Source organism: Schistocerca nitens, chromosome 8 (genome assembly GCF_023898315.1).
Source record: "Schistocerca nitens isolate TAMUIC-IGC-003100 chromosome 8, iqSchNite1.1, whole genome shotgun sequence".
In the NCBI taxonomy this organism is placed as follows: domain Eukaryota; kingdom Metazoa; phylum Arthropoda; class Insecta; order Orthoptera; family Acrididae; genus Schistocerca; species Schistocerca nitens.
This window is the reverse complement of record NC_064621.1, coordinates 22,191,129-22,206,019: the sequence shown is the minus strand read 5'-3', so window position 1 is coordinate 22,206,019 and position 14,891 is coordinate 22,191,129. Positions and strand designations below refer to the sequence as shown.

General features: G+C 37.6%; 1 protein-coding gene across 1 annotated transcript in view; it reads left to right on the top strand.

The window, feature by feature from the left end:
* Positions 1-14,891, top strand: part of LOC126198519 (fibrillin-2-like) — a 732,236-nt gene that overhangs the window by 654,977 nt on the left and 62,368 nt on the right. The window contains exon 49 of the mRNA XM_049934905.1: positions 9,725-9,900. Coding sequence (XP_049790862.1) covers positions 9,725-9,900 — 176 coding nt within the window. The remainder of the gene's footprint in view (positions 1-9,724; positions 9,901-14,891) is intronic.

Here is a 14,891-nt window from a genome sequence, read left to right as displayed (position 1 = left end):
TCCAGTGGCAGGTGTTACAAGAAGAGCATCGTGCATCTTGGAATTGTTTACCATTGATACTTTGAGAGAGTGCTTTCCAGGAAGAGTCAGACAACATACTGCTTCAGCTCATGTACATCTTGCAAAGTGACTATGACGAGAAAATTGGAGAAATTAGAGCTTATATAGGGGCTTACCGACAGTCATTCTTCCCAGGCGGCATTCGTGAGTGGAACAGGGAAGGGGGTTCATTTAGTAGTACAAGAAGTACCCTCTGTCACACATTGTTAGGTAGCTTCCGTGGTATGATGTGGATGTAGATCTAGAAAACTATCTGTTTATTAATTACATCTTAACCTCAAGTTTTATTAACTTGAGGAGTAACAGTAATGACTCACCAAATAGTTGAAGCACTGAGTCATCGGTACGCACATCAACAAAACTGACACGGGCACCTTACAATCTGGCCCTCTTGTATTTTCTTCATTCTTGTAGGAGTTTATGCTCATAGCAGTTACCTAAAGCAGCAGTCACTGGCTATAATCTTTCTTGCAGAAACTTTTTTTTCTCACTGTTTTGTTTAAATTCCAGATTTATTAAACAAATGGAAATGTTGATTAACAAACATTGAATCATAATTTTTTAACATCTTATGCAAAATAACAGAAAGGCAACCACTCACCTATAATAGACTGATGAGTGGCACATTGATACATGTAACAGATAACAGTGTTCACTAGTTTTCAAGCTCTCTGGCACTTCTTCTGCTAGAAAGTACAAATATTGACACAGACTTCCAAATACATGCTGCAGTGGCCTTGGTGACACTCATCTTTGAAATCTTTTTACTTTTAACTACTAATCACATGTATTTTCAAAAGAGCAGTAATTAAAAATAAAAAGATGTTATTTTTTAAATCTATGCTTCAATATTTGTTAGTTAGCATTTACATTTGATAACAAAGATAGAATTAAAATAAAAGTAAAAAAAGAAGTTGCTACTATCAAGATTTGAACTGAAAACTTCACCATTACAAGACTACTACAAGATTACAAGACTGCAACTGATGACTATGTTAATAAGTTCAAAGTATTTTATACTTAACACTGCTAAAAAGATCTTCCCATCTTCAAAGCCAAGTTTTTTGAGTATGGTGTCACTCTGCTCCAGGAAACTGATCTCTTTGAACTGATCTTCAAATCCTATAAGTATGAAGAAAACTGAAGGGCGGTCCATAAGGTTCCACCATGAGAATGAAACTTATTAGCAGATTAAAACTATGTATTGGACAATGACTCAAACCTGAAACATTTGCTTTTTCTGGGTAAGTGCTCTGCTGACTGAGCCACCTAAGATGACTTGTGAACCGCCTTCACAACTCTACTTCAACCACTGTTTCCTCAGCTACCTTTCAAACTCCTTCCTCCAGGATTGCTAGTCTGGCAAGGTATACTGGAGATCTTCTGAGAAGTTACTGGCAGAAGTAGAGCTGTGAGAGTGGGTTGTGAGCTGTGCTCAGGCACCTCAGTCGGTGAAGCACTTACCCGTGACAGGCAAAGCTCCCAGGCTCAAGTCCAGTGTCATAAAGAGTTTTAATCTTCTGAGAAGTTGCAAATCAGTGCACACTCCACTGTAGAGTGAAAATTCATTTTCAAGACTGTGCTGAATCTTTGTTAGGCATGTAAATGAGACTGAGAATATTGCTAGCTTCTGAGGAAATCCTTTTCAGAACTGTAAATATAGCTAATTTCTCACTATTATTTATGTGTATTTTAGCAACTCAAATATTATATTCCACCAAGGGCATCTGCATTGGCATATTTAATTGCATGTTTTGTCATTCACAGCCTCCTCGCGTGTCACAGTAAGACTGGTAGCAACTAGAACCATTGTTTATGATTGGTTTTCAGAAACCAATATTTTCTGACTGGTTTTTTGTATCTCAAATGTGATTCACATACTGTTCTTTTCTCTTGAGTGGAAAATTAAGGATTATATTTTTCAACCCTGTTTTCTTCTTTAAAGTGCTCCACAGAAAAGCATAAACTGTCTCTTTCGTATCATTGCTGCAGCAGTATCATGCAGTACAAATTGTTCAAGTTAAATTAAAAAGGTCAAAAAATGTACACCATAATGTACAGTACGAATATAAACAAAAACAAAACAAAATATGTACATGTTCTTACAGTACAAGTCCAATTATCAGTTTACATTTGATGAGAAATTATTAATTCTGCATACTGAGACTTTCTTGAACAGAACAAAAATAGCTATCTGATAAATTTTGTGTCAAGCTAAAGTGTTGTAATTACCAGTTTAAAAAAAGAAAGAAAGAAAGAAAGAAAAAACTAAACTCCTCCCGCACAGGCCATGAAGGCCCAAAGGTTCTGACTGGCCGCCGTGTCATCCTCAGCCCATAGGTGTCACTGGATGCGGATGTGGAGGGGCATGTGGTCTGCACACCACTCTCCCAGTCGTAGGTCGGTTTCCGAGACGGAGCAGCTACTTCTCAATCAAGTAGCTCCTCAGTTTAATGATTATAAAGAATCCGACTCGATTGAAAATAGAAACCAGATGTTGACATAGGTTTTGGCGCCGATAACCATGCCTTCCTTGGGACACATTAAAATTACAAACTGCCTAAAGAGTTATGGTCCAACATTAATACAGGACGCCCAAAAGAGCAAAAGATTCGCATAAAATGTAAAATAAACGATACGTGTGTACCATGTAATTGGTGTACTTAGCTCAAAGTCAGAAGCATCAACGTTCGGTGGGCCGTGGCCTCTCAGGTAATCTGAGGTGGCGCCAGCAGCTAGGCTGTGAGAATGTCAGAAAAGAACGGGCTTAATATACATCTGTGAAAGGATGTACAATGATGCTTTCATCGCCCTTATTATCTATTGACCGACAGAGGTCAAGGTGATTAGTGTTATCAGGTGCTACCAAAATGGTATGCAAAGTTATGTGTATATGCGTGAAGAGACGTACGACATCACTTCAACGTTTTTAAAAAAGGTTAAGGATTTATTTCCTAATTTTAGGCCAGAGCTTGGACTTGGAATGAATATGACTAAAAACATCCTTGCATAACCATATTCAACTTGGATAATTGTAACTAAGTGGAAATGGCTATTTGGACCATATTACAAATATTGGAGCTTCTTACAAGCCCGTTACATTATTTGACCTTTTACGTCAAAAGCTATTAGAACATAAAGGTAGTTTGTCTGTTCCATGCTACCGTATTTACTCGAATCTAAGCCGCACCTGAGAAATGAGACTCGAAATAAAGGAAAAAAAAATTTCCCGAATCTAAGCCGCACTTGAAATTAGAGACTCGAAATTCAAGGGGAGCGAAAAGTTTTAGGCCGCACCTCCAAATCGAAACAAAGTTGGTCCATTGTAATATGAGACACGATTTAGGTCAAATGAATGACGATACAGCTACAGTAGTTTGGTTCGAGTCGTAAGCTTAGCAGTTAAGCTTTACCTGGTAGCCATTGCTATGCGTCAGGCACTCCGTCCGTATTTATACGGGTACCCTTCCTTTTTCACGTGCTTCGTCTCGTTTGAATCGATTGCTTATTTTGCTTTGATCTGATAAGTGCCGTTTTCTTTGTTGTAGGTGTTTATGTCACGCTAAGCTGAAAATGCATTACTGTACTGTGTCATGCATTGTTCGTCACATTCTGATAGTGAGTGTTTACGGCCTGTCGCCGCTCGCGGCATGGCTTTCTTTTGTGTGCGCTACTGCTGTTTTTTTTTTTAAAAAAAAGGAGAGAAAGAAAAAAATCGTCTCATTAGTGAAACAATGGCAAGGGACTGCTATTTGTTGTTACTTACACTGCTGCTTTCTTTGATAATGATCAACAAGAACCAAATAATAGACTGCGTATGATAGAACATGTTCTGAACAAGAGTTAGGCGAAAATTTTTCTCCGTTTGAAAATCTTTGCGGCCGCTTCTTTAGTACATCAAATTCTGCACAGAAATTAGAGTCATCTTAGATTTAAAAATCTAGTCAGTTGCCGTGCTTCATTTCTGACTGTATCACCATTAGGCATAAGAATAATAGGAATATAAACATGACACGATACGTATATTCTTCCGCATTTGCTGTTGTCTCACTCCAGTTTGTAGTTTATTAGGCAGACAGGATTTAAATGAGATAGCAACAAACACGAAAGAATACATGGCAAAATGTTTATATTCGTATTATTCTTATGGTGAAAAGAATAATTCATGTGATTCACATTTCATCAGGTTCCTATTAGCAACCATCTCTTCTCACAGGTAGGAAAAAATTCAGAACGTAGAGTTGACCATATTGACAAACATCTCAAGCAGTCTTGCCAGTCGGATTTTCGTAGTACATTGAAATTCTGCTACATTCGAAGATGTGCAATACGGAATTTGTATTTACTTCGTTGATTAATGTATGAAAATGCAGTGGTCGAAACTCGGGGCGGAGAAAAAAAGCTCGTCTTCCACCCTTTTTTTTTTTTTTTTAATTTATTTACTGACGCAGAGGTTTTGGCGCCAGTATTTACTTTGTGCCTACAAAGCATGCCTGTGTAGTGCTACATGTATTCGACGGCAGAAGTTAGTTGTGGCGGCACCTATCGACATTTTTCAGAACTTCCGCTCGCTTTGTACTCGATTCTAAACCGCAGGCTGTTTTTTGGATTACAAAAACCAGAAAAAAAGTGCGGCTTAGATTCAAGTAAATACGGTATATGTGTTCACAGACCTCACTTGATTAAGCTACGTGGTTCAGTACCTCAAGTACCTGATTTTAAGAAACTAGTTTAGATTTAGGTTCTTTTCACACTATTTTGGTACATATCCGATAGCACTATTCAAAATGACCTCTGTCAGTCATTAGATATTAAGGGCGATGAAGGCGATGTTGTACGTCCTTTCACTCAATTACATTAAGCCTGTTGTACTACTTTGACCCTTTTCTGGTCAATAGCACTTAGGATTTAATATAGTAACTTTTCACACTTATCCAAGTGTAGTCATCAAATACTGTCGCTGACCCCAAGTAATTGAAAAATGGGTTATTCATCCCTCATATTTTTAGCCTGCTTCTAGCTGACGGTATTGTCTGTCCTGCGTGCATCCGTTTTGACCATCCGTGGAATTTACCATTCCTCATATATAGTCTCCGCCTATCCACGTTCTATAGTTCTATAAAATTGTCCTTGAGCTAGGACCTTATACATACACACACATTAACTTCCTGTGCCTTTGACCTGGTCATCAGATCACTTTTGTAACACATTTTATGCCAATCACATGGAAGAAGACAGATTTCTCAATTTGTGCATGGACATTCTTTTCTGACATTCTCACAGCCTAGCTGCCGGCGCCACCTCAGTTTACCTGAGAGCCCGCGGCCCCCGAACATTGGCTGGAGTAAGGAAGCACGCTTCTGACATTTGAGCTAAGTGCAGCTATTTACATGGTACACACGTACTGTTTATTTTACATTTTATGCAAATCTTTTGCCCTTTTGGGCACTCTGTATTAATGTTGGACCATGCCTCTTTAGGCAGTTTGTAGTTTTAATGTGTTCTGAAGAAGGCGTGGTTATCCGCGCTGAAACCTATGTCAACATCCGGTTTCTATTTTCAATCGAGGCAGATTCTTTATAATCATTAAATTATTCATGATTGCTGATGCGCTGCAGTGTTAAAAGTTCTCAAGCTCCTCAGTTTGCCTCACAAGGGCTGAGTGCACTCCGCTTGCCAAAAGTGCTCAGCAGACCGGATGGTCACCCATCCAAGTGCTAGCCCAGCTCAATGGTGCTTAACTTCAGTCATCTGATGGGAAGGCCATTAATTACCAGTAAAGAAATCCTAAATTTCAACTTCCACATCTGTCAGACTGATTATGACGCATCCCAGTATGGCGTCATCTTCCTCTACCATACTAGGAATTCTTGCTTTCATCACTCACACAAACACACGGAGGGAGGGAGAAAGAGAAATATCATCTCCTGATTCCCTGTCAAATCTCACTGTTTGTTGAATGTAGGCAGGTGTCTTGGTGTTGTTGTATGTGTATGCTCTGAAGTATGGGAAGCTTTAATGTTCAACTTATTGTTAACGTGTCTTTCTACTACTCAGCACTTCCTTCATATGATCAGTGGTTATTAATTCTCACACGCTTGTTTGTATTCCACTCATAATTTTCCTATGTCATTGTAAATAATAACCCTAGCAGTTTACATTTATGGATGGATTACATACATATCTGTGTTTTTTATTCCTCTACAATTTTGTGAGAAACTACAAGTGAATGTCCATTCCCATTATGAAGCAATTACACATATCTAAACTACAATGATTGATGTATGTTTCTGACAAGAAAATCAGGTATGGTTTTCCTGCTCTAACTATATATTGTCTTGTTTCTTCAACCTTTCCTTTCCCTTTTGCCAAATGAGGGAATCCTGGATCTGCAAGTGAGCAAAGTTTTTAGATTTAGTGTGCATGTTTATCAACATGCTGCCACTTGGCTTCCCTTTTCTACATAAATTCTTAAGACATCAGACATAGACAACAACATTACATAATGGTAACCTTTGGTGTGTTATTCTTCTCAAATAATTTGTCTCTTTATAGCTTTGGTGGACAAGTTCTCTCTCTCTCTCTGTTTTTCCATCAGTCCTGTGACTGGTTTGATGAGGCCAACCATGGCTTCCTGTCCTGTGCCAACTGCTTCATCTCAGATTAGTACTTATACCCACCATCCTCAATTATTATTTGTGGGATGTATTCTAATCTTTGTCTCCCCTTAGAGTTTTTATCCTCTACAGTTCTCTCTAGTACCATGGAAGTTATTTCCTGATGTATTAACATGTGTCTTATCGTCCTGTCCCTTCTTCTTGTCAGATTTTTCCATGTTTTTTTTTTTTTTTTTTTTTTCCTCATCTGTCCTGATTTCTAATCACATATGTCCATGTAATTTTCATCATACTTCTGTAGCACCACATCTCAAGCATTTCAATTTTTTTTCTTTTGCAATCTGCCCACAGTTCATGATTCACTTCTGTATTATGCCATGCTCTGGATGTACATTCTCATTTTTTTCTCAAATTAAGGCTGATGTTTGATACTACTATATTTCGTTTTAGCCAGAAATGTCTTCTTTTCCTGTGCTAATATGCCCTGTGCTATTTTGCTTCCAAGGTAGCAGAATTCCTCAAGTTCTTGGTCCCCAATATTGTTGTTAAGTTTATCACTAATCTCATTTCTGCTGCTTCTCATTACTTTCCATATTCTGTGCTCAGAAGACTTCTTTCCATTCAGTATGTCCTGTAATTCTTCCTCACACACACAGGATACCATCGTCATGAGTGAATTTTATCATTGATGTTCTTTCACCCTCAATTTTAATCCTATTTTTAGTTCCATGATTGCTTCCCCAATGTACAGATAGAAGATTGGACTGCATCCCTGTCTTACACCCTACAGAATCCAAGCACTTGTTCTTGGTCACAATTTTAATGTTCTTTCTTGGTTATTATACATATTATACATTACCCATCTTTCCTTGTAACATACACCTACTTCTCTGAGAATTTTGAGCCCCTTCAGCATTTTATATTGTCAGACATTTTTATCACCTATTAATCATTCATTCTAAGAAGACTCTCAGTTCATTGGCTGGTGGAAGTAGCTGTATCATTTGAAATCAAGTAGCTTTGGTTGGTACTGATAGCATACAGAAGTCATCTGAGCTAATTGACCTTAGTGGGCAGAAGACACTTTTTTCAGTGCATCTACATATTCATAAATAACATTATATCATTAGTTACAAATGCTGGGAAGGGATGATCTTTATATAAGGTCATAATCACTGGGCAAAGTTAACATGGGAATGATGTGGCTTCAATAATGTCAGTGTGCTAGTGACCAGAAACAATTGAATATTGGTCCAAAGTTATTCATTGTCTTCTGTCTTCTATTGATGCAGATACTCCTGTTAGCCACCACATCAAGAACTTCTTAGCGTGAAAAATTACTACAGAAAACACTCAAGTATTTTGCTCACTCTATGGAGCTATCCTACATTTGCCCTCTTCAGCCATAATTTTTTAGTAATTCACTATTGTCTGCATCATGTAGAAAGGCAGCCCAACTACAACTAAGTGGCGAGAATCACTCCCCTGCATGCTATACTGTTGCTGTACTTTGTGACAATGCAGTTTCATTCACAGAGCGATGAAATTATTTATTCAGATGTCGATGTTATTTTCTTGTAGCAGTGTAGCTTTGAATGTTTATCTCTAAATGTGAAGTGCTTCGCAAGAAGGCAATGAGGTTTTTTTACCACTTTGTTGTTTCAAATGTGCAACTGAAAACGGGATTCCTGTTGTTGACATTCTGAAGACACAAGAACAAACTGTAGAAGCGTGAGTCAGCAAGAGAAGTATACACAGAATAGTAAATGAATGTGTCAACTGTATAAACATCAGGAAAAATTAGTTTCATGTTGCATGAGACCTATAACACAAATATGGCTTTGACAACGATGTTGTAAGGCATTTCATGTTTGAAATGTATATAGATAGAAAATATCTGACATTACAAAACCTTGTTATCTGTCGAGATCTCAGTAGTTTTCAGCATTATCTGACAGCATTTTTTCGAGTTATTCAAATAAAATGGTTTGTTGTTTACTTGTCCCATGGATCATAAATACAGTGTCTCATTGTAATATTGGACGAGCTAGTTTGCACTATGATGCTTGTTAACAGCAAAAAATATGACAACATACTGATGATTTACATAATACTCTTTTGTATGAGTCTTTGCTACCAGTAATCCTTCTTTATTCACAGTGATTTACATTGAACTACAATCACTCATCCACACACATGCATTATAAAATTACACATTTTTTTTAAAAATTCTGTGGAGTAGAAGCAGTTGTCAAGGAAATATAATGATTTCCGTTTGTGTTTGATGTTATTTTTGTTGTGTACTACATTTATACATATAATTCAGTCCAATCTGCACTAAAATGGAAAATATTGTAACCAGTTTCGATGATCTTGTCATTAGACACTCACCTTTTTAAGAAAAACAGTACTTGATATTTTTACAAAACTGCAGCAGCTGCTTTCACCTTCTGATGTGACACAGAAGCTGTGGAGCAATGAATGCAATGTTGTCAGCAAGTCTCTCATGTAGCAACTGATCAATATTGGTTTTAAAATTTATTATTATTCTCTTAGATCTGAATGTATTAAATGATGTAATGTTGGCAAATGAAGCTGTCCTCCACAGCAACACAGTCCAGCAACCCAGATGTTGTTTGCCCACTCTCTGCCCCTTCCCGTCCATGCTTTCCTATCACTTTGGCTCTCTGCATGGAAGTGCCTTCCTACATGATGTGGACTATAATTAGGATGGCTGCAAGAAAAAAACATTTTGACTCATAGCAGAGGACTATAATTGTTATTGCATTGGCTTCCTCAGTGCCACTTTTCATTTTTTTACATTCACCTGGTATATGAATTGTATCATATGTTGACAAGTGGAATTGTTTATTCATAAAAAATCATCTATGATGGAAAATGAATTGACTTCTCAGCAGTTTCTGAAATTTACCATACAGGTTTCTTCTTTGCCCATTTTCTCCTAAAGGCCAGAGCACGTAACTGTAACTAAATTTAGATTTTACCAGGTGTAGCTTTAATACATTTTGCATTGTTTGCACATGCAGATATCAATGAGTGTGAGGAACACACAGGCAACTGTCCCCCACCTGGAACATGTATCAACACACTTGGCAGCTTCAAATGCATTTGTCCGAGAGGCTTCAAACTTGATTCTACTGGAACCTTCTGCACAGACTCTGATGAATGCACTGATGACATGAAGTGTCAGCATGGATGCCAGGTAACAATTTGAATGAAATTCGTTTATATACTGATAATTTATTTTTATAATGTTTTTATTACAGAATGCAAATACAAATACAGAAATTTTAGACAAATTTGTTGTTATTATTATTATTATTGTTATTATTATTATTATTATTATTATTATTATTATTGTTGTTGTTAAATAAACAGTATGCATAAATTTATAGCTTACTCTTTGTTTCTATTAATGTACAGAATGTTAGTGCTAACATCATACAAGTAAACCATTTGAAACCAGTCCTCAGCATTTCAATGAATATAGGAAAATTTCCTTTAGATATTGTCATACTCGATTAGTCACAGCAGTCAACACTTATCGGAATACCTTTTTCACTAATTGCAGTGAGACCACTACACCTCGCGGGAATGGCATACAATTCAAACATTAGCTTAAGATTCGCATATACAAGAAATGTTTTTAAAATCCTAACACCTTTTAAGATATCAAATAGGTTGTTAGTAATTGTATGGAAGAAAAACTCAGTTGAGAAAACTGTAAAATAACAGAGAGAGAATGACTTCAGTAGGTGAAACTATCATATTAGCAGTAAACACATTGAAAAATAAAGAACTTGATTAGCTTTCAGAACTATTAGTTTGTTCCTCAGGGAGCAAAGAAAGACAGTTGGGGAAGATTAGAAAGGAGAGGTAGGTCACTTAGCCCCCAGGATTAGGAGGATAAGTACAAGAGCAAACAAAGAACAGGCTATGCTTTGTCTGTTCGCCTAGTCATGAATTTGAGTACTTATCTTTGCCACAGATTAAAAGAAGGAAAATTATTGTTTTACATCCCACTGATGACGTAGTTCAGAAATCCAAGCAACAATGGGACAACAAAGGATACCAGAAATATCGTTACACACATATTGTGCAGATGAAAACAAGAGCGAAATGAGGTTGACATCCCAGCATGTTCCTGTGTTTAATGTATAATTGCCGGAAGTTTCATTTTGTATGTCTGCTAGTTATTGCTCAGTGCTGTATTGAGTAGAATATTGTGTCACACAGTCTGCGAATTTCGAGATGGCAGAGTCAGAGGAGCAATGCGTCTGCATTAAATTTTGCGTGATACTCAAGGAAACCCATATAGAGGCACACTAAATAATGCAGGAAGCCTATGATGATGAGTGCTTAAGCTATACTTGGTGTTATGAATGGTTCACCCAGTTTAAAAATGGCTGGATGGAAGTTGAAGATGACCGTTGTGTAGGACACCCTTTGACATCTATAGATAACGCTCATGTCAGTAACGTTAATGAAATTGTGCATGCCAATTGAAGACTAACTGCCCAAGAGATTGCAGAAAATGTAACATTTCAGTTGGATCGTGTTATGAAATCCAGACACAGCATCTTGAAATGCATCATGTTGCTGCCAAGTTCGTCTCGCGGCTCGAGTCAAGACCTTCACCTCACAATCTGTGAAGAGCTTTTGGATCACGCAAATGAGAACGAGATGTTCCTGAAGAGAATCACAACTGGTGATGAGACATGGGTTTACAGTTATGATGTTGAGACCAAGGTTCGGTCTTCATAGTGGGTCAGCAAAGATTCGCCAAGACTGATAAAAGCTGGTCAGGTCAGGGCAAATGTCCAAGCCATTTTGATGGATTAGTTTATCATGAATTCATGCCACAGGGCCAACCTTTAATCAATGGTACTATCGGGATGTGCTGCTATGTCTGTGAGAAAATGTGAGAAGGGAACGACCCGAAATGTGGCAAGACAATTCATGGCTCTTGCATGATGATAACACACCTGCACATTCATCCGTGATGGCGCATGACTATTGCACAAGAAACGAAATCACTCCGCTGCCTCATCCTCTGTACTCTCCAGATGTGGCCCCTGTGGACTTTTTTTATTTTCAAATTTGAAAACCCTATTTAAAGGAAGATTTCACGCATTAGATGAGATAAAAAGAAAATTCATAAACGGTGCTTCACGCGATCCAGCAAGTGTACCAAGGATGCTTCTGAAAGTGGAAAAGGCATTGGGAGTAGTGTCTCAATTTGGGAGGAGAGTATTTCGAAGGAGACCGTGCACAATAATTGAAAGGTAAGTGTAGAAAAATTTTGTGGACAAAGTTCCGGAAGCCAAGGCAGTTAATGTGTCAACAGTTAGGGATCAACGGAGAGAAAATAAAGCACAGATGAGGCTCAAAATGGCAGGAGCAAATACAGTTATCAAATGGCAGAGAAGGCGCAACGATAGGCGAAGGGGTAGGAAGAAATAGAGATAGAGAAAGATAAACAGGGAAAATAAATAAATGGGAAAATAATAGAGGAAGAGAAGTGGGAAAGTAGCGAATGATGGGAGAAATTAGAGTATGTTAAGTCAAGATGGATGGTGTAAATCAGACACGGAATAAAAATAGTTCCCAATGACAAAGTTGTGTGTACTGGGAAGAAGAATCCAAATAGTCTATAAGTGAAATGTACTGCGGAAGATGATAGTGTCTGCCAAGTGTTTACACTCCATTTGCAACCATTTCTCCAAATTGACACCCTAGTTGTCGTCATGAGACCATCAAATGTGTATAATGTACTTGAACATCAACTGGTATACATTTTGTATAATGTTCTCACAGCTCTGCTGCTGAATGGTTATGTTTTCTTGCCACAATAATTTGGCATCATAGTTCTTTGGCATCAGTGAGTGTTCCCTGAGATACTAAAACATTAAGGGGACTGTTCTTTCTCTTTATACCTGCTGCGGTCCTAGCTTCAAGTGTGTGGTATTCTGTCCATTCCTAAGCATCTGTTCCCTGTTCAGCGTATTTATTTATTTATTCCATGTGATCTGATGGTACACAGTGTGTTGCAGATGTCAGAAAATATCAGTTAACATTGTTAACATATATTAGCATATAGTATCCTAATGTATTATTTTGCAAAGATTGGTTAAGTTTACTTCACTCCAGTTGCTCAATGTTTTCAATTTAACATAAATAGCGTGATTACTGTTCTAAGTATTCATTTATAGAGTAAAAACAGTAAGACAACAAATATGACTTCACGGCTCTGCTAAATTTAATGTTGTCCTTGATGGAATTAATTTTAGTGGGAAGATTGTTGAACAGTTGGAGGCCCTTGTGGAAAGCTCCCTTTTTACACAGTTGAATGTTTGTATGTAAAGCATGCAGATTTGAGTTTTTCCTGGTGTTGTGTTTATGTATTTCATTATTTTTTATGACTCTGGAGTCAGTTGGCACTACGTGGTTTCTGAAAAATTTTTTGAGTCTCGAGAATGTAAAGGCAAGGCCGTGTAAGAATTTCCAACTTTCTGAAGATGAGTTGGAGAAGTTTCTGGGTTTGCTCCCAGTAATAATCCTAATTACTCTCTTCTGGATTTTGAATGTGCTCAGGGCAGTTAGAGAATTTCGCCAGAACATCACACCATATTTTAGGTGGGCTTGTATGTAAGTGTAGTACACGCTGGTTAATCATTTTCAGGCTAGCACATCATTTCAGTACACTCAATGCATAACAGCCAGTACTAATTCTGGCATTTACCTTTCCTGTATGTGTATTCCATTTCAGGTTATCTTCAACCCACAGCCCCAAGAATTTGAAAACTGTGTCAGTATCTATTAGCTGGTTATTTACAGTGACAAGTGGTTGAGAGGAATTTGCATTTTGTGTTGTTGAAATTTCGCGGAAGCTGTCTTTTTGGTGTTGATAGATAATCTGTTGATTTTAGCCCAGTTGCGGAGTTGTTCAGTTACCAAGTTCACAGCTTTTTGCACAGCCTCTGTATCCTCCCCTTTGAGGAGTACGGTACAGCACAGTACAGTTGTGTTTTGCACAGCCTCTGTATTCTCCCCTTTGAGGAGTACAGTTGTGTCATCAGCAAATATTATTGTTTTGTGTGCATCTTCATTCAGGCTCAAGTCATTAATATTCAGGAGGAAAAGTAGAGGTCCCAATACTGAGCCCTGTGGTACACCTTGCTTTACAGTTTTATTACTCGATAGGATTTTGGTTATTGAGTTGGTTTGTCTGTTAGTGTATTTCATGCTGACTTTCTGCATCCAATTGGTTAGGAATGAAGCAATCCAATTGTTTGCAATTCCTCTGATACCATAGTGTTCAATTTTTTCCAGCAATATTTTGTGGTCAACAGTGTCAAAAGCCTTTGACAGATCCAGAAATATGCCTGTTATCGGTTATTTTTTATCCAAAAGATCTAACAGCATATTTATGCAATCATATACTGCAGTTTCAATAGATTTGTTGCTTCTGAACCCATGTTGAGCTAAACTTAGTAAATCTTTTTTTTCCCCCTTCAATGAAGTCTATCAGTTTTTTGTACATTATTTTTGCAATAACTCTAGAAAAGCAGGATGAGAATGAGATAGGCCTGTAGTTATTCATATCTGTATTATTGTATTATCACCTTTTTTGAAGAAAGGAATTACTTTAGAAAGTTTCAGAGCTTCAGGGAAAGTACCTGCCTGGAAAGAACAGTCACTGAGGTGAGTTAATGGTTCAGCAATTGTGTGTACACAATTTTGGTTAGTGCTGCTGGGATACCATCAATTCCAGGTGAATATGAATTTTTTAACTCTCTGAGGGCTTTTGTAACGCCATTTTCAATGACTTTGGTAATGAAAATTGACTCTGCACATGTGTGATATTTTTGGTTTGCTGGTTGGTAGTTGGTGTTAGGATTATTTTTGACCAATTTTTCAACTATGCTATTAAAGAAATTGTTGAAAGAGTTCACCACATCTTCGGGATTAGATAGAGATTCATTGCTGGATTTGATTTCCATGTTCATGTGTGTAGCTTTCATTTCCCCCCATTCCCTTTTTATGATATTCCACATTGCTTTTACTTTAGTGCTGGATTTGTCAATGTACTCATCATTTTGCATCCTTTTTGCCTGTCTTATCACTCTTCTTAGGATACATGTGTAGTTTTTATAGCATTCTGTTAGTTGGGGGGAGTCACTACTTTGTTTA